Raw genomic sequence first — 27,969 nt, 5'->3', positions numbered from 1 at the left:
ATTTACTTTTAAGTATAAAATATAAATAATTTTACATCTTTACGGCCTTTAAAATATGCTATTATCTGTATTTACTTAGTTTTGTATCCTGTGGAAACCCAGATGTTTAGGCGAATAGTTTGGGAGAGCCGTAGCTTTTTAGGTTTGGGTGGGCCCATACCCACCCCTTTTAGCTCGGCTTTTAAGTTTTAGATGCCTCCACCCTGCCCATCCCGCTTTAACTCTGGAGGAGGATTACCAAAGGAAAAGATATTTTAAAGTTTCCACTATATACAAATTGGTAAAAGTCTCTTGGCGACCATATTTTTTATTAAAACGGAATTTTTAAACAATTATGGTAGGTCATCACCTTAGAAATATTTGTGTCAAGTTATTTCGACACTGGGTCAACAGTCTCTGTCAAGAAGATATTTAAAGTTTCCATTATATACATATGCCTGGAGCCTCTTGCAAACTCAACATATTCGATAATTATATTGAAGTTATTTTGACACTCTTGATAGAGGGTAACCCAAGAAAAAATTAAAAGGAATTACTTCAAAGCCATGAAGAGTTTTAAACTTTCAACTATGTACCTGTGAGGAAAAGTGACATCGCTTCAAACCCTACTCCCGGGATCTGAAGGATTTGATCAATATTGTAAAAAAGTCACCTAAGAAACATTTAAGTGACATTATTCCAAAATTGGGTCAGCAGTCTCTGACAAAAAGAGTTTTAAAGTTTTCATTATGTGTATAAAGGGAAAATGACCACGACCCCTGGTGGCCGTGTTTTTACCAAATCCGAAAAAAAATGAATCATTTGTGTGAGCCTTTCGATACTATTTGTAAAATCGCATGTATTATCCATCCTCAACACTATGTTAACGGCGAAAGTCGATGACTTTAATAGGGCGGTGCAATTTCTAGGTTTACAGTAGTTCTAATGGCATCTTATAGTCAGTATCATAACTGGCTATGTAATAATTACCAAAACAATTTTTCCTGCTAGAGTCAGACTCGTTCATTGTACCACTGTTATCGTCACAAGCATCTACAGTGAAATGACTTTCAGACATTTCTGTATCTACCGTATGATCAGAGCCTGTGTCATCTGTGTTTACCTTAAAATCGTTTTTGTTAATGCATTTTTAAACTGTATAAATACATCATACATGTGAAATCCATATACAGGATTTGTGAGATAATGTCCGAAATGCGCATTCTTAAGAACTCATTCATTAAGACATTTCTCAGAGCAGGTAATTGTATTTGTAAGCTTTTATGGCATTTCGGCCACTGATGGTGTTAAAGAGAGTAGAAAGGGCAAGGTAAATTTATACAACTGAGTATAACGCAATTGAATTAAGGAGACGACATGTAAACTTAGACACAATTTTGTTTGCTTAGCGCCTACCATATGGCCACCCTACAAAGAGTGTTATGTTTAATGCCTTTTACAATTAAGGTATTGAAAATAGCTCTTTCTGACCCGCCTAAAAGCAAATTATTGAACAGAATATTATGTGATAAGTACATTTCTATTTTTCTCATTCTTATCTCGACTATTAGAAATTATGGAAATGTTACAGCTATTTTGCTCACAATTCAAAGACGTAAATATGCGATTTATTTTGGGTGATCCATAGATCTGCGCCCTCGCTATCGAGCTAGGCGGGCGGGCTCGATAATAACACTAAAATATGGTTAATAAAGAGAAAAATAATACACCAACGTTTCTTTAAAAAGGATGCATAGTTGGAAAGGGCTTAATCTCCCCAGTTTTTCTTTATTATATACACTTTATATAACAAATGAGTACAATTTTAAACAATTAAAATATAATTTAAACCCAGACAGAACAAAATTACGACTTAGAATCACTAGTAGTGCCATCACTAGCAGAACGCTTTTTCCTCTCTGAGCTAGACTCCTCTCCCGTATCACTGGAACTGTCATCCTTAGAATCACTGGAACTGTCATCACTAGATTCACTGGAACTGTCATCACTAGATTCACTAGTAGCATCACCAGCAGAACGCTTTTTCCTCTTTGAGCTAAGCTCCTCTCCCGTAGAATCCTTTGAATCAACGCCAATCATGGCATTACTGTCAGCTCTTTTTCGTCTGGCATTATCAGTTGCTGCCGCTGCTCTTTCCAAACGATCTGAAATGGCCAATTTATTTCGAATAGTATAAAATTCATTCATATAGCGTCTCCTATCTTTGTGAATTACTTTACAATATGCTTGTTTAAGAACATTTGAAGTAACATAGACAGGAGCAAACACTAGCTAAATATATAGCTAAACCATTTTTATGCAATTATTTTGTTTGCTATCCGAAATTTTAGGTAAGGTTTAAATCGAGGCATTTGGCTAAAAAGCTAAAAGTAGAAAACACGGTTGCTTATAATCCTCAACATTGTTGTTAAATGTGTTTCAATATCTCAAATGTACGCATTATTATAGAAATATGAAATACTGCTTCCGCCATCCCATTTAGCAGATAACTGACTTTCGAGAATTTTATTTCAAATGCCTAGTCTTGCAGACGAAAACTCTCTTTACCTGCCTTTTCCATATTTGCATCGATTTCAGCGGCCTCCGGTATGCCTGAAAAAAAAAGATGTCAGCGCTTTTTCACTGCTAAAAGGTTTTTCGGTAACTTCGTACTTACTTTTGCAAATTCCTTTTTATACATTTTCTCAAAGATGAGTGAAAAAAATCTTTTTATTATAAGTCTTTTAAAAGGGAGCATTTGTTCAAATGTTCACATGAAAATGGAAATTTTTCAAAACAGAAAATCTAGTTTTTCAATAGAAAGTCATAAACTAGAGCTGGAGTGAGTGAGTGAGTTGGGTTTTACGGCGAATCGACACAAAATGGGTATACATGTATATCGCCGAGAAAAAGTCATATTGTAAACGCCAATTGTAAAGCATACCTTAAACCACCCATGCAAAAAATGTAAAGCACATCTAAAATCATCCATGTAAAAATGTAAAGCACATTATGTAAAAATGTAAAGCATATCTAAAATCATGTATGTAAAAATGTGAAGCATATCTAAAATCCGTTATGTAAAAATAGAACTGTTTAGATCGAGTAAGTCTTTAAGTATTGTATACATCGAAGTTCCCTGCCTTTTGATTCATTTTTCTCTTTATAGATAAAACACAAGAGGGCCATAGTGACCCTACACCACTCATCTGACCTTGAGTATTTGACCTTGAATAAACATATGACACACTAAATCATGAATGGTAATAGCAGTGTTTAGCATATAAAAACATACAACAGGTCAAGTGCCTTCTCGTGGGATGATTCTACATACCGAGTTTAATGGAGATCCATTCAGCGGTTCATGTGAAAAAGTCGTTTAAACTTCTCTCTATTTTTACCTCTAATAATGAACCCTTAAAGGAGCCATGTTCCCCAATTAAAAAATGAATGATAGAATGCATTATAATAATGCTATAGACCAAATTTCATGAAGATCTACCAAGCAGTTCATGAGATAAAGTTGTTAAAAGATTTTTGTTTATCTTTAGCGGGCATTAAAAGGTGCCAAGTGCTTTCATCTGAACAAACATGAGAAAGGACCTAACAATAATGCTACAGACCAAATTTTGATGAGGCCCCATCACACTGTGACCCTACTTGGACAAAATTGAAAGAGGACCTTACAATGATGCAAATGAGGAAGTCGTTTTATTTTCTATTTTTAGTTCTAGCGATCCCTTAAACTGGCTAAGTGCCCAGATTAAAACAAAATTGAGAGAAAACCTTACAGTGATTATACAGAACAAGTAAGAATAAGATCCATCAAGTGGTTCGTGAGAAATATTTGCTTAAATGTGGATTAAGTTCCCCAGAGAAGACCTTACACTGATGCTACAAACAAAGTCTGGTGAAGAACCATCAAAATGTTCCTCATGAGAAGACTGTTTAAAGGCATTTCTGTATTAGCTCAAGCGGCCCTAAAACTGACAAAGTGCCCCCATTTGAACAAACTTGACAGAGGACCTTACAATAATGCAACAGACTAAGTTTGATGAAGATTCATTACGTTGTGCATAAGAAGATGTCGTTTAAATGTATTTACATGTATCAAAGGGCCTTGCATTGACTCTACAGATCAAGTTTGATGAAGATCCATCATATGGTTCATAAGAAGAAGTTGTTTCAAGATATTTCTACTTTTTATCTATAGCGGCCCTTAATACGGGTCAGTTCCCCTTTCTGAGAACCTTACACGAATGCTACAGGCCAAGTTTAATGTTTATTTATCAAATGGCTCATGAAAAGAGTCGTTTGGGCATCTCTATATTAGTTCAACCGGCCCCTAATAAGGGCCAAGTGCCAAAACTCGTACAAACTTGAGAAAGGACCGTACACTAATGTTTTAGAGCAAACACGTACATGCACTCACACACACACACACACACACACACACACACATGTACAAACAGAGAGAGAGGGAGAGAGAGAGAGAGAGAGAGAGAGAGAGAGAGACGAGAGGGAGAGAGAGAGAGAGAGAGAGAGAGAGACGGAGAGGGAGAGAGAGAGCAGCACACAATAAGGAAGAATCAATGGCACAGTTGACACCCCCCCCCCCCCCCAGGGACGAACGTTGGCTAAAATTATGGTGGGCACCTTACCTCACTCATAGTTAAAGTAGAGGGTGTGTAAAGATATGGAGCAAATTGTTTTCTGCTTTTATCTTACTATGTGCAAATCAATTAATTTGTACGTGGCTTGGACAAGCTTTAACATTAATAACAACTGCTGGACAGATCAATCAGCATGTTGAAGTGTCAGAAAATGCTTCAGAATGCAAAGCGATTGCGATTGCGCTCCACTGTGCAATGCGTTGCCACATATTTGTCATTCTGTGGTTTCAGGCTGTTTATTCTCGTGCATGTAAGTGAGATAGTAGTATGAACGACACAGACATTTAGAGAAGCACTTAAAGTTGACAATTTGCAGTTAAAAAATTTGAATGCGATACGAACTGCTTTTCTTACTTGAGGGGTCTCTGGGGCCAAGTGATAAATAACTTATCGCCACGGCTAACATGGAAATCATTTAGTAGGCATTTATTCTGTTAGATCTTGGATGAATTATTTCCTCTGTTCTTGCTTCGCTAAAATGAAGTAACCGGAGTGGAAAGGAAATTCCTTCTAGTATGTTCAAATTCAAAGGTAGCAAGGTTCGCTCGATCAGCTATGCTAGGAGGTTAACCTATATATACCTCTAATATCAAGAAGACATATTAGGGAGTGTTTTAGATTTTAGCGATCAAAACAATTTGTTTTCATGTGCTGCGCTTTTATTGCCATTGCGACTATCAACAAAATAAGCACAAGGAATAGATAGTCATGACTTTTTGACCTTTGGCTTTGAGTTTTTACAAATCTCTGGTTGGCAAGATGTGATACCCAAGAGAGATTTCTGCGATCAAATTTTCCGCCATGTACTGTTCGTTTATTATGCCCCAATCCTTTCAAAGATGTGGGATTTATTTCTTTGCATCTGCTAGTCTCGTTACTATGATGTTTAATTCCTGTCATTTTTAATTGAATAAGACCATGATTATTTGTTTTATAGACTACATGTATTTAAACATATGCACTGATAGGACGTGTCTTTCTTTTTTTAAATTACTGAAAAAGTCCATGTGAAAAAAAATGCATCATATAATTTTGTTCATAAGTATTAATTACTGCGACATAATTCCTTTATTTTAGAATTTTATTTCATTTGAAAATTCCCTTTGATACAAAAACAGAATCATATAAAGATCTTAATGAAAAAGTAAAACACTCATGAATACATTCCATTCTAAAATCTAAAACCAAATTAAAAATCTGTTAACTAATTATACATTTTCAATCTAACTGCTAACTATTTGGTAGAAATAGAATCTTTGGAATAATGTTAAAATTATCAGAAAGAGAAAATTTGTTCAGATAACAACAAAGTTTACAAGGAAAAATGTAGTGGAAGGTTTTGATGCCTGATTTTAATTCCATGTCTTCAAAAACGTAATTCATTTAACTGAATTATGCTTACAAATAATAAGTTTCATGATTCATTTCCATATGGTACTCTAACTGAATATGGGGACTCCGTTGCCTAGTGGTTAAGGCCGCTGACTTTGAATTACTTGCCCCTCACTACTGATGTGGGTTCAAGCCATACCTGGTGCGTTAAATTCTTCATGTGAGGAAGCCATCCAGATGGCTTACGGAAGATCGGTTATTCTACCCAGGTGCCCTCCAATTATGGAATAATGCACAGAGAGGCACCTGGGGTCTTCCTCTACCATCAAAAGCTGGAAAGTCGCCATATGACCTCTTATTGTGTCGGTGCGACGTTTAAGCTAATAAACCCAAAGCAAATCTAATTGAACCGACTATATACATTCAAGATGATTATGAAAATTGTGTGTTAGTAATTATATGTTGGGGTGCTAGCCATTTCTCCTTGTTCGCAAGGACCCCCCTTTAAAGTGGTATTTTCATGTTTTATGTAGGTCAGTTGCTGTTTTATTCCATTATTGACTACAAGAAGATGTTTTTAGTATTTTATGGAAGTTTTAACAAATTTTATAACGGGTGTGTTTACACTCATATTTTAGTTGATATGTCCGACAAAAATCTCTCTTGAAGATATATAATATTTCTTCAATCCCTTCTTGATCATGTATGAGCGCAAGGTTAGTAATTCCTTCTTGAAATGGTCTGACCATGTGTGACAGCATTATCAAGGTTTTTTTATATTTATCTATAGCATATTTAGCAAGTTTATTTACTTTCTTTTAATGGCCTTAAAAATGGATAACTATTTTACTAGTTCTGTACATCTTAAAAGTATTTTTGTTATTTTTCACTGTGAAATTGTAGATTATAAGGTGTATTTTACTGTAATGTTTCAATAGTTAACTGAAAAAAAAACAATCAAACAAGTACTTACTTTTACTAAGAGATGTTGTTACGCACAAGCATAGTACAAAAAGTAACGCAGCAAATCGAATATCCATTTTCCCGCTAACTTTTACGTCTGAAACAAATTTTATAATTCACTTCTGTTAATGGCAAGTATATGTGCAGTTTCCTGCAAGTTGCGAGCGGTGTTTTGAAAACTGAAGTTAATTAACAAGTCAGTTTCAGATGGTCTTGTTTGTGACAAATAACCTTGTCATGTTTATCAATAGCGATCACATGTTGTTTGCTAACGTCAGGTGGTTTTTTTTGTAATCAGAACTGTTTTCACACAAAGTTTTAAAGGTATATGCCTACAGATATATACAAATGTATTCAAAATTAAATGTAATAACTAGATACAAAAACATGGCAATAGCGGATACGTTTGTTAATTAATGTAAACCAACGAAGACTAAGAAGTTAGGTACGTTTTTGGCCCGAGTGAGTTGCCTTGTGAGACGTTTAACTGATACTAATTAAAACACACTTTTCATTATAGTCTAACCTTTAAGTTTGTATTTTGTGTGAAATATGTGATGAAATACAGAAGCACTACTTTCGGATCTCTACAATTAGTTTGAATACTTCCAACTGACGTCACTGATCACGTGTTTTTTAAATCATATTTTATATACATAATGTGTTAAATTATTAAAGTATTAAAATGATGGCAGCTTTTCTTTATAATTAACAGTTCTTTTAATTGAAGTATAAACTGAAAACATGTCCGTCGTTTGTAGACAAAACTGGTGTGACGTATATCAAGTATAAAGTTATCAACTAACAAACGAATACTATCCAAAATATCCATGGTTGAACGTGTCAAGTGGCCTCATTGAAACTTTGATTTTTTTCTATGACACTTTAAATCACATGGCACTTACGTTTTAAAACCACACTAACCAAATACAATTTTATCAGTGTCTAAACAAACTTCCTATAAACTACAAAGTATGAGTCACTTGCTTTATATTCATTTAGGTCAAAATAAGGGTAATCATTGAACAAGCTGTTGCATTTCAAATCAATATATGACAAACAACAAAAAAGTCATATCACGTTCTCTAAGTTTATACAATCGAAGATGCTCTTATGCGATGAAATAAAGTTCAAACTTGGCAAATTAATTTTTGATATTATTTTCTTTAAACAAAGAAAATATTTCAATTTGTCAAAGGAAACTTTCAGTATATATTGGACATATTGCGCTTTACTTTCGTTCACTCTCTTTTTACATTTTTGATTTGACGCATTGTTATTACTATAATCATGTAATTTAAACCTAAAATTTTAGGTATATTTTTGTTCCAGATACAAGCAATTTGTCTAGTGCAAAAAGTAAAAGTAAGGTTTCTTGTTTAACGTGGGTAGTCGACGAAAGTCCGCACCTGGAATGGATGGAACAACTTATTTCCAGCCGAGCCCACGGTAGGCGTCATATTTACCTCCCCAACATCCAGTCTAGGCCGATATTGCTGGAAACAGTACCGATTTAAATAAATCACCAAGCACTGGACACTAATCGGGATATCAGACGCGACCGGGAATCGAACCTGGACCGCTTGCGTTGTAGTCCACCCTGGGATTTTGATATTACTTGGCACAAATATACCTCATAATAAGACGATGTGTCATGTACAACTTTAAGACCCCTAGCTCAAAGGTCAAGGCCACACTTGGCAGTCAAATGTTAAGATGGCATGAACAGGGTCTGTTTCGTGTCCGGTCCATAACTCTGTCATCTATGAAGGTATTTTAATATTACTTGGCAAATTAACACCCCTGTAGCATCCTTGATACATATATACAGCACTACTAAGGACGTTTTTGGCCTATTATATGAAATGAGGTGTAACATATGTAACAGATATTTTGACTACAAACAGACACCTCCTCTCCGACACGCACGTAACATAAGTAACATCCGTGTATCACCGCTTTACACTGGTCGACATAACTTTTTGAGAGAAGTTTCTGAAAAGATCAATTTGATATCCGATAGTATGTTTGTTTAGTAAAGCATAAACAAATATTCATTTTTTGTATAGACTGATTTAAATTTCACAAACAGATGTTGTTTTGTTATTTTCGTCAGGATAGAAACAGCTGCACAGATTGCAGTAGTCTGAACAGCTTTGAACATATCCAAGGCATATCAGAGCTTTCCGTAACAAGAATGTAGAAATGCGAATGACATATAATATGACAGAAGTATATATCATAGTACATGTATATCTTCATATAAAACGGCTTACTAGTCAACAAGTTATTTTTTATTTGCACTGTTATCTAAATAATCAAATTCATTAGTAATAAATGTTTCATTGATAACTGAAACTTCATACTCTATGCCCTACTAGTCAGCATCTGAAACAGTATCTGATATTTTGTCGGTTTAATAATAATTCAAAAGAAAGGTGAAAACTGAAGATAATTATTAATATAATGAATTATGATTATGAATGAATGGATGATGAAAAGTGATAATGAAATAATGGTGATAATGAATGAATTATTAGTAATAATTAGTGAATGGGTGATGATGACTATGATGATGAATGATGGTTTTCATGAATAATTGAATGCTGATAATAATGAAGAATGATATTGATGAATAATGATAACAGATAACGATAAATGATTATGACGAAAATGATTAATAACGATGATGATTGTGACAAAAGATGTTGAAGAATGATAACTGTGGTTATGATAACTACTGATAACGATAAACGATGACGATGATGATTATGTGTATGATACGTGACCAGTGCTATAGATAATGATGTTGGCGAATAATAATGATAAGTGATGAATGATATCGAAGATGAATGATAAAATGTGCATGTGAATGCAGAATAATGTTGAATGGTGAATGAAAATGATAAGTAATATTTAATCATGATGATGAAAAATGATGCATGATGATGTATAATGATGATCGGTTCCAGTATTGGTCAGCGTACAAGACAAGTGTTGTGTGGTAAAAGCAGGATACCAGCGAATGTTAATGAATATAGGTGATTTGATTTTTTGTTTTTGGTGAGTCTAACGTCACACTGACACAATTATAGGTTATATGGCGACTTTCTAGCTGTTGTTGATGAAAGAAGGCCCCAGATACCGCTCCATGCATTATTCCAGGCATGGGCGGTCACCTGGGTAAAACTAGGTTTCCTCATATGAAAGAATTCTGCACCCCAAGTATCAATGAAGCTCTGCATTTAGACCATACAATATGCAAGAGAAAACCCAAAACCCATGAAATAGATTTTGTTTTGGGCCAATGGAATATTTTTATTTATTGATCATGTAACAAAAGGCTAATAACTTTTAAGAGTAGACGCAGTGGTCCAGTTGTAACACTCACTGACTGTGACACAAGTTGTCGGCATTTTCTTTCCATTCACTTGTATTCCTGAAACGTTTACGGTCTCGTTTTTCTGAGGAGTAATCATCTTTTGTCTGCATTTCAGTAGAAGCTGAACCTGCACTCTCAACTGTTTGACTCAATGCAGGCACATGGTTACTTTCATTCGTACCATTATTTATTTACTTCACTTCTTCATACACATATGTTTATTGGTCTCGTCAGTGTCTGAACGCAACTAATTTGATCGATATCACTTGTTTCTTCACCTCTATTTATTTGACCTGCCAATACCTTGACATTATAATGTTCATGTGAGTCACAACTTTGTGCATGACTATCTGTGACTATCATTGTCATTTCAGTCGACGACATTGTGACTTACATTTTTTCTTTGAGGATAAATAATCGAACTGTTCTGATCTTTTTTTTTTTTTCCTTTTTTTTTTTTGGACTTAAAGTCGCACCGACACATGATAGGTCTACTCTATCATCATTTAATACTATAATTGTTATGTTGTCAACATCCATTTCATTACTGTCGGAGACACCATTACTATCTGTTAAATTCATATCCTGTAAATCGTCTTCCATGTCTTGGGACTCTTCGTCGTCCGATTTCCCCATCTTTGTTAATTCGTCCAGCATTTCAACTGCTTGAGACAAGCTATATATTTTCCTGCTTTTAGGTACACGTGAAACGAATAGTCAATAAAATGGTCTCTTATATTATGATTAAATGTTTGTAGGTCAGGAGAAACTAATGACAATATCTGTCTGCAATCCTGCAGTTGGAACTGCATAAAACAGGCATCTAAAACTGTTATGTTTATGTTCTTTAAATGTGAAAAAATGTTTCTGGTTTCACATTTGTGAAGGAAACATAAGTATGATCTACCTTTTTACAATCCTTTATGATTATAAAATCGTCATCTCTCAGGTCTGTGCATCCTGTAAAATTCACAATTTCTACATTTGATATATATCCCAAAAACCTTAATGTTGATATCAGACAATCTGCTAGAGAAAGCCAATACAGACTTGCTGAGTTATGAAACTTGGTAGCAAACACAAAATCAGTGTCAGGGGCACTGCAATTGTGTATAGATTCACCATGAATATTTAATGAACTTCTGATGTTGTTCTGAACGTTTCAAGACTTCAGATAACGATGTTAGTTCAAAATCAAATTCGAATTCATTCCAAAGAATGGGTACAAATTAGATCACACAACTGTTTGCAGATTCTGTTTATTTTTTGTTAACTGTTCTTGAATACAAATTTACCCCAAGATGTTCAGCAGAAATATGTCAGGCAATGAAAAGAAAATTGACCTGAAATAAAATAAATGTAGCGTACTTAAATAATATTTAGAGCAAAACACATATTGTATTCTAATTGTACATCTATGGTCAGTGTCAATATGAATAGTAACTTAAGTATAGTACTGTCTAAAATAAATGGTGTGCACACTTTCCTCTGCAGCTAGCTTTGATTTTTAGAGGAATAGATAAAATGAAACTGGCATAATATTCCCAACACGTTTCATTTTGTGTTACAAGCATGGTGTAAAGTGCCATTCTTTGTACATTATTCCATTCGAAATTGTATATCAGAAATTCAACAGATATAAAAAAATGGAAATAATAGTCAACATACGCATGAGATATAAAGGCAGAATGCATGGTTGTCTATCAAAGGCTATAAAAAAAAACTAACATGCAAAAGTTCAACATTTTTCCATCTGCTTGTGGTTTCCTTCGCTGGACTAATTCTAAGATACCAGAGTCATGTGCCAGCTATTCTTCACACTGACTGACTGAAACAGATTAATGCTCTTTATCTATTCTATGTACTGGACATATGATAACATACAGGCCAAAACCTGATGAAAAAATGAGGATATAGAACAATATTGATAGGCGCGATCTCAGATTCTATGACGACAATGTGAGAAAGGAAAACACAAGGAGTTAGAGAAAAGTAAGCCTTATTCGTGTTTATATTTATCTAATTATTTGTAACATTGGAGATAGGAGATGTTTAAAATAATGCGACGATAAAGAAAAAAATACAGATAAACATATTTAATTTTGTTAACATAATTTTCGTTCTAGTTAAGCCAGATAATTTCATTAGTTTTAAATAGAACAGTATCTTAAACTAACCTAAGATCAATTACTTAGATATTATTGCCATAAATCTAACCTGAAATATCAGGCGCGTCGCACAATTGTAGAACTATTATTAACCTAGCAAGTAATTTCTTCTTTTACAAAGGATATTTAACCATTCAAGGATTCTTTCAAGCTTGAAGTTGGGCTTCTTTCTAGCTAGACAATCCTTTAAATTTGATATTCTGTGGCTCGAGAAATGTTTAATTTCAGTGCATGAATTTTGGGTGAAACTGGTGTCATTATTTTTTCCATTTCCGGCCGGTTGGAATCGGGCCATTGAGTCAATCCATTGTTCCTATTAAGTCAAATTACCGTTAAGTCAGGTGTAAGGTGTTGCTTTTTCATTAATGCTTACAAACTGACTTTATTTAATCGACTCTGCTATTACTTTGTGATTAAATTTTATACTTCTAAGGGATCTTCCTAGAAATTTGTAACACAACACAAAAATATTCAGTTGAAGTATTTGACCTATCAGACAATATAGGAAATGTCACAGGGTGAGAAAAAATGTGCAGCCAGACCGGGACTCGAACATGAGACCTTAGAATACCGTTCCGATGCTCTACCCACTGAGCTACCCGGCCGCCTACACGTTTTCTCCGCGTTTTAATATTCAGTCCTATTCTGTGACATATTTCCCCACCATTTTTGAAATTCGTCCGCGAATTTCAGCGGGTACTTTATATACAAGCAATTGCATGCGTCGGTGACTAATGCCGTCATGGTCCCATGTTGGGCCCCAAATGTCACAAAGTGAAAAATGTGCAGCCAGACCGGGAATCGAACACTGGGCCTCAGAATACCGTTCCGATGCTCTACCGACTGTGCTACCCGGCTGCCTACACATTTTCTCCGTGTTTAAGTATTCAAGTCCTATACCATGATATAAGTATGATAGATGTACCATATTTGGATGACGTTTGGTACATTATTAAAGTTTGAAAAATATAGGTCCCTATTCTCCAAGCAATCCGTTTGACATAATGTAAAATACATATTTTGTCACAAAAAGACAAAAAAAGGATTGTCTTATCTCCAGCGAGTTTAAGAAACGATGATGACTCTATCTTGTAATTGCGATATCTTTAAAGGCAGGTAATAGTTTAGTATTATATACGAATATCATGACTGCTTTAATATTTTTTCGGTAAAATACAGAAGTGTTAGTATTCATATTGCATTGCAGAAGAAACATTTTGCTCAAGCAACTGGTCAAAGATACGTTTAATACAAGTTGAAAAGCTAACAAACTTTTGATACGAAATCGATGTCATGAGTCGCGTGCCACAGAGTTGTATTGTATGCCGCGCCGGATTGTCGTGTCCATGGGCGACGAACACATTCAACACGACATTCGACATGACATATACCAATGCGGCGCGACACAAGACATTCAATCTCGTAAATGTCATGCACATTTCTAGTGCCTTGATATATTGTAAAGTAATTAAAACTGCGACTAACGACTGAGAAATGATGACATTATGTCGCACAGATGTTGTTTTTAGTATTGTGATTGTTTATACAAAATTAGTTTTCGTCTTGTAACCATATTAAATACAAACAAAAATAAATCTCTGAAATTCCATATCTCGAACTCGCTTATTACAAAATTCCATCTCGAAGACATTTACAAGTTCTTCCCCAAAATCACCTGCACAAAGTATAATTGTAAGTCGAGTTTTGGTTATCTTGAAGTAAAATGTTCGATCCCTTGGATTTCGAGATACCGAGTTTATATGTGTGGGAATTTCATTTCATCCCTAGCTAGTAATACAATGATTACATGTTAGTGAAACTATGCATAATATAGATTCTCTTTGGTTACTAGGGCACCTACTTTTTATGTAAAGTAATTAAAAGTGTTTATTTATGAACTTCCCTTCCCTCGTACTATTTATGACATTTTTCTAATACTTACGATACAAATTTTAATACTTTTAATATTAATTTATTCTGAAGCTTAATCATAACTATTTTTATGAATCCACCTCATCCTGATGAGCTTTGCTCTGTTTGATTAGCAATCAAAGAAAAGACAAACACTTAGATGAATTGAAATCTTGTCATTTTAATGATAAAATGGCGGATAACTATATACATTCCTAAACAAATTACCTTAACAAAATAATAGACTGTATCTTAAAATATTTTTATTGAGAATCAAAGTTGGGGGAAGAAAAACCGAAACCCCGCATGAATATCAAAATGTCACCACAGTCAAGGAAAAGAAATGACGATGGGGTTGGGAGGGTGGGTTAAGCGAAAATATTCACCTTTAACACGTATTTTATTTGTAAAAAGGTAAAAAGCGATTGTTTCAATTTCCTTTGTTTCATAAGCTAATTATAATATTTCTGTGACCCGTGATATATACTCATCGTGATAAACTGATAATCGGATTTAGGCTGTGATGTCTAATTTTTGTAAGAAGTAGATGTCATACCACTAAATGATAAAATTCAGTATCTGACTGCGTGGTAACACCTCGGTATTCATAAATCAATTTATCCTTCATATAAATTTTTATTTATGAATCCACCTCATCCTGATGAGCTTTGCTCTGTTTGATTAGCAATCAAAGAAAAGACAAACACTTAGATGAATCGAAATATTGTCATTTTAATGATAAAATGACGGATAACTATATACATTCCTAAACAAATTACCTTAACAAAATAATAGACTGTATCTTAAAATATTTTTATTGAGAATCAAAGTTGGGGGAAGAAAAACCGCCAAAATTGCGGACCCTTTGTTAGCGACTAACAAGGTGTTAGCAATCCCCGAAATTTGAATACTTTTATTACTAATTTATTCTGACGCTTAATCGTAACTATTTATTTATTTTGTTGGGTTTAACGTCGCACCGACACAATTATGATCATATGGTGAATTTCCAGCTTTGATGGTGGAGATAGACCCCAGGTGCCCCTCCGTGTTTTATTTCATCACATCACGAGCGGGCACCTGAGTAGAACCATCGACCTTCCGTAAGTCAACTGGATGGCTTCTTCACATGAAGAATTAAACGCCACGAGTGAGGCTCGAACCCACATCAATGAGGAGCAAGTGATTTGAAATTAGCGACCTTAACCACTCGGCCATTGAAGCGCCCTCATTAAAGCTAAGATTTACCATAAACAATAAATGCATTACTCTATTTATATTTACAGAAAGGACAAAACGTTATTATCAATACTTTTCCAGAATTGGAGAGAAGAATTGGAGAGAAGAATTTTTATATGTAATATGAGTTCACATTAACTGCTTCCTACAGAAAAAATACAGTTAACTAAACTGTATCACAAAAGTATACTTAGAAAGATGTTTGTGTTTGTGGATGTCCATTATTTAGTTCCTTACATTAGAGGTAACTGTACCGAACAAATAGTCAAGGACATTAAATATTTTTTTCTGTCAAATCCATTACTTGATTCAGCCTAAACAGATTTGTAAGCTTCTTATGAAAGTCCTAACTCTCCTTTCTGCTTGGCTATTTTGGAACATGTTTTAGATAACTACAGGCCAGGATTAGCAGTTCAATTTTCTAGGATAAATAAAGAAAGAAATATTTGCATGTTTAAGATGGGTTTTCATTTTGTTCCCTTAGAATATATAATACTTTAATGGAAAATCTATTTATATAAATGAATCAGTTTTAAAGACTTAGTTTCTACTTTTTGTATAATTATTCTTCTCAACATATTGTAACGTTTATCCCTGACCTGATCACAATATCGTGTTTGTTTTTGAATGAAATGAAAATCAAGTTGCAAATTTAGAAGCGCTTTTGTAATTTTCTTTTTCTACAAGCTAACTACGCTCCTTTACCAGCGTTGAGCATCCACTACTGTTACTTCATGGAAGTGTATTGTAATATTCGACCGATGTGTGGGAGAGCACAAGCTAACATACTGTACTTTAATGCAGGCAATTCATTTATATAATAAGGAATAACTAGTGAATGAAGTATTGCCATGCAATACAAAGTCCCCTACTGGAGGGCACCTAATTTTCTCTACTGCAGTATAGCATAATGAACTGATATCTGTCAATGATGCATAAACAATATTGTATTATATATACAGTATGTTATAAATAAAAGACTTGGATTAAAATGTGTATATATAATACCCAATAGTTGTTTTCATATAGCATTTTTGGCCGATTATCAAAAAAGGTAACGTTATTCATAGTAAAAAAAAATCCATATAAGTCCACACAAAACTCTTAACCAGGTAGAGATAGGACAAAATACACCTCAAAATTGGATGTAACATGCATGTTGTTTCACAAAAAACTGGTATCGATTTTTCCCTACGGCATGTAATAAGTAAGTTACAATATAAGCTATTTATAGTAAAACAAAGGGACATAAATCTAAAAAAACAAGAGTGCCTCATAGTGGTGAACATTTGTGCCAAGTTACATTAAAATCCCTCCATGCATAAAGAACAAATGCTGCGGACAAAGTCATTCTTGAATTTGGCATTTGACCTCTAAGCGTGACCTTGACCTTAGACATAGGGACCTGGTTCTTACGCACAACAATCCGTCTCATGATAGTAAACATTTATGCCAAATTACATCAAAATCCCTCCATGCATGAAGAAGAAATGTTCCAAACAAAGTCATTCTTGTATGTATGTGTGACCTTGACCTTCGGCCTAGGGACCTGGTTCTTGTGCATGACACCCCCTCTCATAGTGGTGAACATTTGTGCCAAGTAATATTCAAATCCTGTTTTGCATGACAAAGTTATACACCGGACAGGAAAAATGTCCCATTAACCTCTGATCTCCAAGTGTGACCTTGACCTTTAAGCTTAGGTTTTGGGTGTTGCGCATGACAAGTCGTTTCACCATGGGGAACATTTATGCCAAGTAATTTTAAAATCCCTTGATGGATGTCAGAGTTCTGGACCGGACAGGTAAAAAACCCTATTGACCTTTGACCTCCAATTGTGACCTTGACCTTTCAGCTAGGGGTCGGTGTTTTGCGCATGACACGTCATCTAATCATGGGGAACATTTGTGCCAAGTAATATTAAAATACCTTCATGGATGACAGAGTTATGGACCGGACACGAACATGCCATGTAAACATTTGACTGCCAAGTGTGACCTTGACCTTTGAGCTAGGGGTCTTAAAGTTGTACATGACACATCGTCTTATTATGAGGTATATTTGGGCCAAGTAATATCAAAATCCCTTCATGGATGACAGAGTTATGGACGGACAGAAAGAAAGCTCTGTTGACCTTTGACCTCAAATTGTGACCTTGACCTTTCAGCTAGGGTCCGGGTTTTGCACACGACACGCCGGCTTATCATTGGGAACATTTGTACCAAGTAATATTAAAGTACCTTCATGGATGACAGAGTTATGGACCGGACACGAAACAGACCCTGTTCATGCCATGTTAACATTTGACTGCCAAGTGTAACCTTGACATCTGAGGTAGGAGTCTGAAAGTTGTACATGACACATCGTCTTATTATGAGGTAATTTGTGCCAAGTAATATTAAAATCCCTTCATGGATGGCAGAGTTATGGACCGGACAGGAAAAAAGCCCTGTTGACATTTGACCTCAAATTGTGACCTTGACCTTTAAGCTAGGGGTCCGGATTTTGCGCTTGACACGTTGTGTCATCATGGGGAACATTTGTGCCAAGTAATATTAAAATCCCTTCATGGATGACAGAGTTATGGACCGGACACGAAATTGCGGACGGACAGAAAGACGGACGGAATGACAGACGGACGGAAAAGGGCATTCCTATAGTCCCCGAAACTGGTTTTCAACCAGTAGGGGACTAATAACATCTAATGGGAAATGCCTGTACTTTTAATCACAAAAATGACAGTATTGTGAAGATGAAGGGTTTTGTTATCCCTAGCAATTTACTAGTAGATTGGGTGACATATACCCTCTGTATGCATTACGTAGTTCGAAGAAAAATTGATAACATTAAAATTTTGACTTTATTTTTTCATTAGAAAGAGCTTAATAAAACTTCAAAATTGGTGACAAATGAACAAATGACAACAAACTAAAAATGCATGACAATTTTAAAATCATTAATTTAAAGAAAAGGCAGCCATTTTCGGCAAAATAATGTCATTGTTCTTTCCCTACATAGGCATTGCCAAATACTGCATTCATTGGATTATACTGAATACTATTAAAATAGAATTTAAATTCAATATGTGCACTTTAACATACAAACTAAGGGTCCTATTATATAACGACTTAAAACTATATTTTCCAAGTACTTTTTCATTGACTTTCCAAATGTGGTATAGCCAATATGAGACTCGAAATGTCCGCCGTTACATTCCATGGATTGTAGGTAAATGGTTATATCTTCTTTGCGTTACTTCTGTGTTCATAATTTTTTCGCCTGTATTGACTTGTCACTATGCTCTTTTCAATCTGTTGCCAAATGTCACATATTCCCCTTTAATATAATAAAGAAATAATTCTTTAAAACAAGTGTTCGTGGTTTCTGGTATATAATGCAAAATATTTAACAGTGTTTTAGCCTGAATTGCGGTCTCTGGTTCTTGTTACTGCGACCTGGCTTCCATGGATTCTACTTTTCATTAATTATTGGTTCTTTTGGAGGAGCAGGACACTACAAACTGTAAACAATATCCAAGATGTAATATATATCAACAATGTTTAGTGTAATCATCACTATATATCAAAAGTGATACAGTAAAGGATTATAAAAAGCAAAATGTCAAGGACTGTAAAGTTATTGGTGTAACATAATCGGACATATAGATTATATTGGATAGTCGGCAGGTGTGGGAAATGCCGTTATGGATAATTTCCCTTGGACCATTTATATATTAAGTTAAAAAAAAAATCTGATTATTTTGTAATGTTTAATTGTTATTTTTGCAGTAAAATCACAAGTTCATATAAAAATTAACGTGAAATAACTTGCCCTACGACAAACGTATATCAATTACTTTACAACTAAAGGTAAACGTAAGCTTTCTTAACGCTGAATATCGCCAATAGCAACATGAGCTTCTAAGCTCTTGTATGGCAGACTGATTAATATCCAGTAACAGATACTTACCTAGCATTATTTCATTACCTGATAAAACCCGTTTGAATACTGAGTGCCAATCAATGGACCTATCAGTACCTTGTTTCACATCTTTGATACGACGCGGCCAGGTATTAGCTGCGGAAACTGAGTTATTGAGGCTACTGACAAAAACATTCCTTTTAATTACAGTTTTATTTTCAAGAAATCATCGGTTACCTTAAGTGTACTTTTCAAATTCACACATAATACTGTTAATAAATGTAAACGTGTTAATTTTATGCTTACAACAGCTACATGTGGAAATTATTCATATTTTCAAATATGATTGTTTTCTAGTATACCTTAATGTGTGTAATTAACTGTGATAAGTAGCACATATTGTGGTAGAGCGTCTCTTTTGGGTGTAGAAGGTTTTTTGCTATTGAGAACAATGCATGTATTTGCATGTACTATTAAACTTTAGACTGCAAAATTACACGTTATGTTTGATCCGTCTTTGCATTATTCCTATTATAGTACTGATTTCGTGGTTTCAATAACTAAGTGACAGAATTCCGCTTAAGCCGGTGCTAGGGGGCATGGGATGTGTTGCACTTATGCATTTACCCTTACCTCATGAACAGACTCGATTAAACCAGTCTGCTATTATTTTGCTTGGTTGCATTCTGTGCATCCAAAGGATTTTCTTACAGATTTCAGGATTCGCTGATAACGCAAAGCTCTGACATACCCACGGACTTGCTGGGAATCTGCTGTCCATTTTTCGTCCAGTGTTGTATATTACTGATTCAGCAAATTTGCATTTTCTCCATCTCTCTGTAATTTGCAAAAAACATGTTTTACCTGCCTAAAACTAATGGAACTTTGACACGAAAATTAACGATATGAAAAAATTTGAGCCGCGCCACGAGAAAATAAACATAGTGCGTTTGCGACCAGCGTGGATCCAGACTAGCCTGTGCATCCGCGCAGTCTGGTCAGAATCCATACTGTTCGCTTTCAAAGCCTATTGCAATTAGAGAAACCATTAGCGAACAACATGGATCCTGACCAGACTGCGCGGATACGCAGGCTGGTCTGGATCCATGCTGGTAGCAAACCCACTATGTTGGTTTTCTCATGGCGCGGCTCAAATGTGTATTTTAAATCTTGAACTAATAGAAACTTATCGTGAGAAAGTATTTTCATTTGTTATTAAGTGTAGATACATCAAGCAATACACGGAGACCTGGTTTAGTTATAAGAAATACTGATCTATTTATTCACCCATTTTATCCTAAAAGATACTATACGTATTATGTATTATGTATTATTCTCGTACAAAGGCGTAAAAATAAATTGAGCAGAGCATTATGCCATTAAGTATCAATTTAGACGTTGTTATCAAATATTTAGATACATACATTTGTAGATGGATTATTACGAAATCTTGGAAATTACCGATCATGTATTGTTTTTTATTTGTTTTCATCATTTAATTACCTAAGCCTTGTATTATTTCCATAGACAGCTATGGTTATATTACTCGAAGAAAAATAAGATAAGTTTAAGCGATGAATTTATACGCTTCCTACTATCATTATATCATTTTTAATTGACAGTAGTGTTGATTTTGTCTATAACTCATATTCAGGTAATTAATAAATGCTAAACACAGGCCAATATAGGCAAGGGATGTCAAGGAACTAATTAGGTACTAATTATTTTAGAAATGTGTGTAATAAACTGCATCAAAGTACACAGTCTGGACAAAAAAAATTTGTAGGACGAGGTAAAATGTCGGGATAAATGGAGATAACTCTGTTAAAACTTAAGTAGGCTAATGTGACTTAGGTAACTTATATGATTATATTTACTGCAAACCATGCACCTTGTATCTCTAGACACGAAAAAGCAAACCGCCAGCATTCAAATGTAAGAATACAAAATGTTAAATGTCAAAATAAAACTAGATCTATATGGAAATATTCTGATCAATTAAAATACAGGCGGTTACTTTTCTGTATCACAATACAGAAACAAAACATAATATTTCTACACAGTTTGATAAATGTTCAAAACTTTTCAAAAATACTATTGAAAAAAAAAAATCTCTGCTGAGCACAAATCAATTAATTTTCTCAGAAATGATAAAAAGTTATTATGTAAACGTTTATATTCAAACATACTCATTAAGATAAAAAACAATACAAGTTAAATAAGGTTAAATGATTTTAAGTCAAACTTATGTCAAAGATCGACTTTTTGTCTCAAGTTCATTACAACATAAGCAAACGCCAATGCCTTCTTCTGTCCCTGAGATAACTTTTTTTATCTCTGTTTACATTCTAGCTGCATGAAGACATCTTAAGTATTTTTGTTGTTTTCGTATTATTTAGATTTTCCGGAGGAATAGACTGATGGCATGCAAACCTCAAGTTCCAACATAACGCCTTATTACAATAGAAATTCAAAGAATACAAAGCATTCAAACATGTGTTTACTAATGTAACATAAAATGATAAATTATTCAATATCTACTATTTGGTAATCATTGCTATAAAGATATTGTATCATCATACAATCATATTGTAATATATTTTCTTTCAATGAATTAAGTTCTAAGAGTTAATGATTTATCATCTTAATATAAAATTGACAAGGATCTCAATAACAACAGCAGATGTCAAATTGCACTCGTCTATAAAATTGTTTGCTTTTTCCACTTAACATGAAAAGCAAGTACGATTACTTGGGGTGTGGCTCTGCGTTATTAGTCTTTTAAATGCCTTAGGGAAAGTTGAATATTTTTGTAGTGAAATTTATCAAAGATATTTAAAGTTAATATCCGTAAAAATTTAGCAAGGTGGGAGATGTTTATAAAGCTATTGATAGCAAGAGAACATACACATGCGTTAAAATATGGGACAAATATCTAGAAATATGCGAAAATCAAGGAAAACAAGTGAATGAAGTATTGCCATGCAATACAAAGTCCCCTTCTGGAAGGCACCTAATTTTTTCCACTGCAGTATAACATAATGAACTGATATCTGTTAATGATGTATAAACAATATTGTACTATATATACAATATAATATAACAAAGCACTTGGATTAAAATTTGCATATATAAAAACGTACAGTCGTTTTCATTTGGAATTTTTTTGGCCGATTATACAAAAAGTTATCATAAAAGTTATTTATAGTAACAACAAAGTGAAATTAATCCTAAAAAAGTCTATATAATGTAAGTCCAAAAGAAACTCTTTACCAGGTAGAGATAGATCAAAGTACACCTAAAAATTGAATGTAACATGCATGCTGTACCACAGAAAAGTGGTCTCGATTTTTCCCTACTGTCAGTAATAAAAAAAGTTACAGTATAATCTATTAATAGTAACAACAAAGGGACGTAATTCTAAAAAACTGTGCCTCATGGTGGTGTACATTTGTGCCAAGTTACATCAAAATCCCTCCAAGCATAAACAAGAAATGCTACGGACAAAGTCATTCTTGAATTTGACCTTTGATCTTTAAGTATGACCTCGACTTTAGACCTTGGGACCTGGTTCTGGCGCATGATAATTTGTCTCATGGTGGTGAACATTTGTGCCAAGTTACATTAAAATCCCTCCATGCATAAAGAAGAAATGCTCCAGACAAAGTCATTTTTGAATATGACCTTTGACCTCTAAGTATGACCTTGACCTGAGACCTAGGGCCCGACTTTGTGCACAACATGTTGTCTCATCCAGGGAAATGTTTGTGCTAACTGATATCTAAATCCTGTTTTGCATGACAATCGACCGGACAGGAAAAAAATCCTATTGACCATTGATCTCAGTGTGACCTTGACCTTTAAGCTAGGGTTCTTGGTGTTTTGCATGACACTGGTCTTATCATGGGGAACATTTATGCCAATTAATCTTGTAATCCCTTGATGGATGACAGAGTTATGGACCGGACAGGAAAAAAACCCTATTGACATTTGGCCTCCAACTGTGACCTTGACCTTTGAGCTAGGGGTCTGAATTTTGCGCATGACATGTTGTCTCATCATGGAGAACATTTGTGCCAAGTAATATCAAAATCCCTTCATGGATGGCAGAGTTATGGACTGGACAGGAAAGAAGCCCTATTGACATTTGACCCCCAATTGTGACCTTGACCCTTGAGCTAGGGGTGCGGGTTTTGCGTATGACACATCGTCTCATCATGGGAAATATCTGTGCCAAGTAATACTAAAATCCCTTAATGAATGACAGAGTTATGGACCAGACACGGAACAGTCCCTGTTCATGCCATGTTAACATTTGACTGCTAAGTGTGACCTTGACCTTTGAGCTAGGGGTCTGAAAGTTGTAAATGATACATTGTCTTATTATGAGGTACAGTTGTGCCAATTGATATTAAAATCCCTTCATGAATAGGAGAGTTATGGACCGGACAGGAAAAAAGCCCTGTTGACGTTTGACCTCCAATTGTGACCTTGACCTTTGAGCTAGGGGTGCGGGCTTTGCGCATGACACGTCGTCTCATCATGGGAAACATTTGTTTCAAGTTATATTAAAATCCCTTCATGTATGAAAGAGTTATGGACCGGACACGAAACAGACCCTGTTCATGCCATGTTTACATTTGACTGCTAAGTGTGACCTTGACCTTTGAGCTAGAGGTCTGAAAGTTGTGCATGACACATCGTCTTATTATGAGGTACAATTAGCCAAGTGATATTAAAATCCCTTCATGGATGGGAGAGTTATGGACCGGACAGGAAAAAAGCCCTGTTGACGTTTGACCTTCAATTGTGACATTGACCTTTAAGCTAGGGGTGCGGGTTTTGCGTATGACACGTCGTCTCATCATGGGAAACATTTGTGCCAAGTAATATTAAAATCCCTTCATGGATAAAAGAGTTATGGACCGGACATGAAATTGCGGACGGACGGAATGACGGAAAAGCGCATTCCTATAGTCCCCGAAACTGGTTTTCAACCAGTAGGGGACTAACAAGCTTAGGATATTTATATGCATGGCTGTTTAATCCTATATTACAGGTAACGTAAATAGATTTCTTTTGCACTGCATTGATACATCATGGAAATTATAATGATTTACGGGTTCTGCCTATAAAAGGTTGTTTACTTTGGGTAAAAAGGGTTCATGCTAAATCTCTACTTAATACATCATATATTTTTTATTCATAAATGTGTTTTGAAGAAAAATAAAACGAAAGGTCACAATAATTCTCTAACACAAACTAGCATAACTTTAAGGATTATAAGAGACATAAAATGGGCTATCATGTCATCAATTCACATAGTTCCAAAAAGGGAAAGTTTCTTTATATAAATTTCTCCTGTTTATAGCATTTTAAGATTGTTGCTTACTCAAAAATATCCGAAAATCGTAATTAATCTTTTTTGGAGACGCATGTACTCAATGTTTATATCTTTTATTTATTCTATATCTACTTTATTTATCCAATCGTGAACGTTTATTTGCAACACGTGACCGTACAATATATAACTTTATTGGACGCACGTGCGTACAAAAAAAACTTGTATTTATCCGTATTTGGACGGTTAAACAGTCCCGTGTTAAACATACGATAAAACCTGAAACGCGTGGAAATGTTCCGAATGTAAATCGGGTGAAGTAGGCACGTGGGGTCGTGAGTTTGATCCCCGGGCGGGGCGTATGTTCTCCATGACGATTTGATAAAGACATTGTGTCTGATATCATTCGTCCTCCACCTCTGATTCAAGTGGGGAAGTTGGTAGTTACTTGTGGAGAACAGGTTTGTACTGGTACAGAATCCAGGAACACTGGTTAGGTTAACTGCCCGCCGTTACATAATTAAAATACTGTTGAAAAAACGGCGTTAACAAAAAACAAACAAACAAACATTCTTCCCATGTGAAAAGGACTACTATCATTTACTTTCAAGTATAAAATATAAATATAATACCATCTTAAGGGCGTTTGAAATATGCTATTATCTGTATTTACTTGGTTTTGCATCTGTTCAAACACAGATGTTTAGGCAAATAGTTTTGGAGGGCCGTAGATTTTTAGGTTTGAATATGGCCACATACCCACCCCTTTAAGCCCGGCTTTTAAGTTTTGGATACTCCCGCCCTGTCCGCCATCACGCTCAGCTTAACTGACTTTCGAGAATTTTATTTTAAACGCCTAGTCTTTCAGACGAAAACTCTCTTTACCTGCCTTTTCCATGTTTGCATCGATTTCAGCGGCTTCCGATGTATCTTGTTTGTGTATACCTGAAAAAAGATGTCAACTCTTATTCACTGTTAAAGGCTTTTTTGTGAAACTTCGATTTACTTGTGCAAATTCCTTTTTTATACATTTTCTCAACGATGAGTGAAAATCTTTTTTATTACAAGTCTTTTAAAAAGGAGCATTTGTCCAGCTGTTCAAATATGTAATATTTCGAAACAGCAAATTAACTTTTTCAATAAAAAATCGTAAATCAGAACTGCTTAAGTCGAGCATCTTTAAGTATTGTGTGCATCAAAATTCACCGCCTTTTTTTATCTTTATGGATAAATATAATAAATTTGTAAACAAAACAAGAGGGCTATATTGACCCTACGTCGCTCATCTGACCTTGAGTATTTGACCTTGAATAAACATGTGACGCAGTGAATTATAAAATAGCGTTATTATATCAGTAGCTCAATCTGGGATGCTGTATTCTTGCCAGATCGGATTTCACCAACCTTGCAAAATCCATGACAGCCGAATAGAAAATCCCAGATCTAGCTACGGTTATAATGACCCTTTTATTATATACCTCTACCTTTTTGTTTGTTGTCTTGTTACTGAACGAAATCTTCAATGTTTAAAATAGAACCTAGTGAAGTTTAAATGTGCGCTATTTATTGACATGTGTCAGGTCATGCATATTAATGAAAGTAGTCCGGCAGCATACAATACGGAAGGTACTATACGGAATTCAAAATGTACAATACGGATTTTTTCTACCTGTTCATATTTAATTGTGAAATACAAGCCGATTTTTTACAGATGTTATATACTTCGGTATATAATAGATAGTAATGGCAGTTATTAATAAAAAACATACAACAGGTCAAGTGTTTTCATTTGAATGAATTTGATCGAGGATCGGAGGATGATTCTACATACCGAGTTTGATGGAGATTCATTCAGCGGTTTATGTGAAGAAGTCGTTTAAACCTCTCTCTATGTTTACCTCTAATAATGAACCCTTAAAGGGGCCAAGTGCCCCAGTTACAATGCATGCAATGATGCTATAGATATAGATCTACCGAACAGTTCATGAGATAAAAATGTTAAAAGTTTTTTATGTTTACCTATAGCGGCCACTAAAAGGAGCCAAGTGCTCCCATCTGAAAAAATGAGAGAGGACCTGACAATAAAACTACAGAGGCCCTATTTGGACAAATTTGAGAGAGGATAATTTACAATTATGCAAAAATAAAAGTCGTTTGTTTCTCTATTTTTAGTTCTAGCGGCCACTTTAACTGACTAAGTGCCCGGATTTAAACAAAATTGAGACAGGACCTAAAAGTGATTGTACAGACCAAGTAAGAAGAAGATCCATTAAGTGGTTCGTGAGAAAATGTTTTCAAAGCTATTTCTATTTTTAGCTGTAACGGCCCTTAAAATGGACCAAGTTCCCCAGAGAAGACCTTACACTGATGCTACAAACAAAGTCTGATGAAGACCCATCAAATGGTTCCTGAAGAGAGGACGTTGTTTAAAGGTATTTCTTTATTAGCAAAAGTGATCCTAAAACTTGCAAAGTGCCCCCATTTAAACAAACTTGACAGAGGACTTTACAATAATGCAACAGACTAAGTTTGTTGAAGATTCATTATGTGGTGCATGAGAAGATGTCGTTTAAATGTATTTAAATGTAATTTTAACTCTAGAGGTCCAAAAGAGGGGTCGAGTTCCCTTTATTTGGATAAAATTGAAAAGGGACCTTGCATTGATGCTACAGACCAAGTTTGATGAAGATCCATCACACAGTTTATAGGAAGAAGTCGTTTCAAGATCTACTTTTTATCTGTAGCGGCCCCTAAAACGGGTCAGTGCCCCTATAAGAACAAACATGAGATAGAACCATACACTAATGCTGCAGACCAAGTTTAATGTTTATCCATCAAATGGTTCATGAGAAGTGTCGTTTAAAGGTATCTTTATATTAGCTCAAGCGGCCCTTAATAGGGGCCAAGTGCCTCAATTCCAACAAATTTGCGAAAGGACCGTCTACTAATGCTTTAGACCAAGTTTGATGAAGATCCATCCAGTGTTTCAAGAAGTATTTGAAACATGTTTCTATTTTTAGCTCTGGTGACCCATTAAAGGCTCCAAGTGCCCTATTTTGA

General features: G+C 34.9%; 1 protein-coding gene across 1 annotated transcript; it reads right to left on the bottom strand.

Annotated features, from left to right (window-relative positions):
• Positions 1–1,753: 1,753 nt before the first annotated feature.
• On the bottom strand, positions 1,754–7,846 carry LOC123566331 (clumping factor B-like). Its single transcript, XM_045360308.2, has 3 exons — positions 6,958–7,846; positions 2,548–2,592; positions 1,754–2,144 (listed from the first exon to the last, which is right to left on the bottom strand). Exons 1-3 carry the CDS (start codon positions 7,022–7,024, stop codon positions 1,846–1,848), a joined length of 411 nt encoding a protein of 136 aa, XP_045216243.1. The 5' UTR covers positions 7,025–7,846; the 3' UTR covers positions 1,754–1,845.
• Between the last annotated feature and the right edge of the window lie 20,123 nt (positions 7,847–27,969).

The sequence above is a fragment of the Mercenaria mercenaria genome, chromosome 8 (genome assembly GCF_021730395.1).
Source record: "Mercenaria mercenaria strain notata chromosome 8, MADL_Memer_1, whole genome shotgun sequence".
Lineage (NCBI taxonomy): Eukaryota > Metazoa > Mollusca > Bivalvia > Venerida > Veneridae > Mercenaria > Mercenaria mercenaria.
This window is presented reverse-complemented; position numbering and strand designations above follow the sequence as displayed.

What these genes read in the sequence shown, in the direction of transcription:
- LOC123566331 (XM_045360308.2), bottom strand. Translation starts at nt 7,024, where the DNA reads ATGGATATTCGATTTGCTGCGTTACTTTTTGTACTATGCTTGTGCGTA. An exon ending in AACAACATCTCTTAGTAAAA is followed by an intron (nt 2,593 to 6,957) that starts GTAAGTACTTGT and finishes TTTTTTTTTCAG; the next exon opens with GCATACCGGAGGCCGCTGAA. An exon ending in TGCAAATATGGAAAAGGCAG is followed by an intron (nt 2,145 to 2,547) that starts GTAAAGAGAGTT and finishes TGGCCATTTCAG; the next exon opens with ATCGTTTGGAAAGAGCAGCG.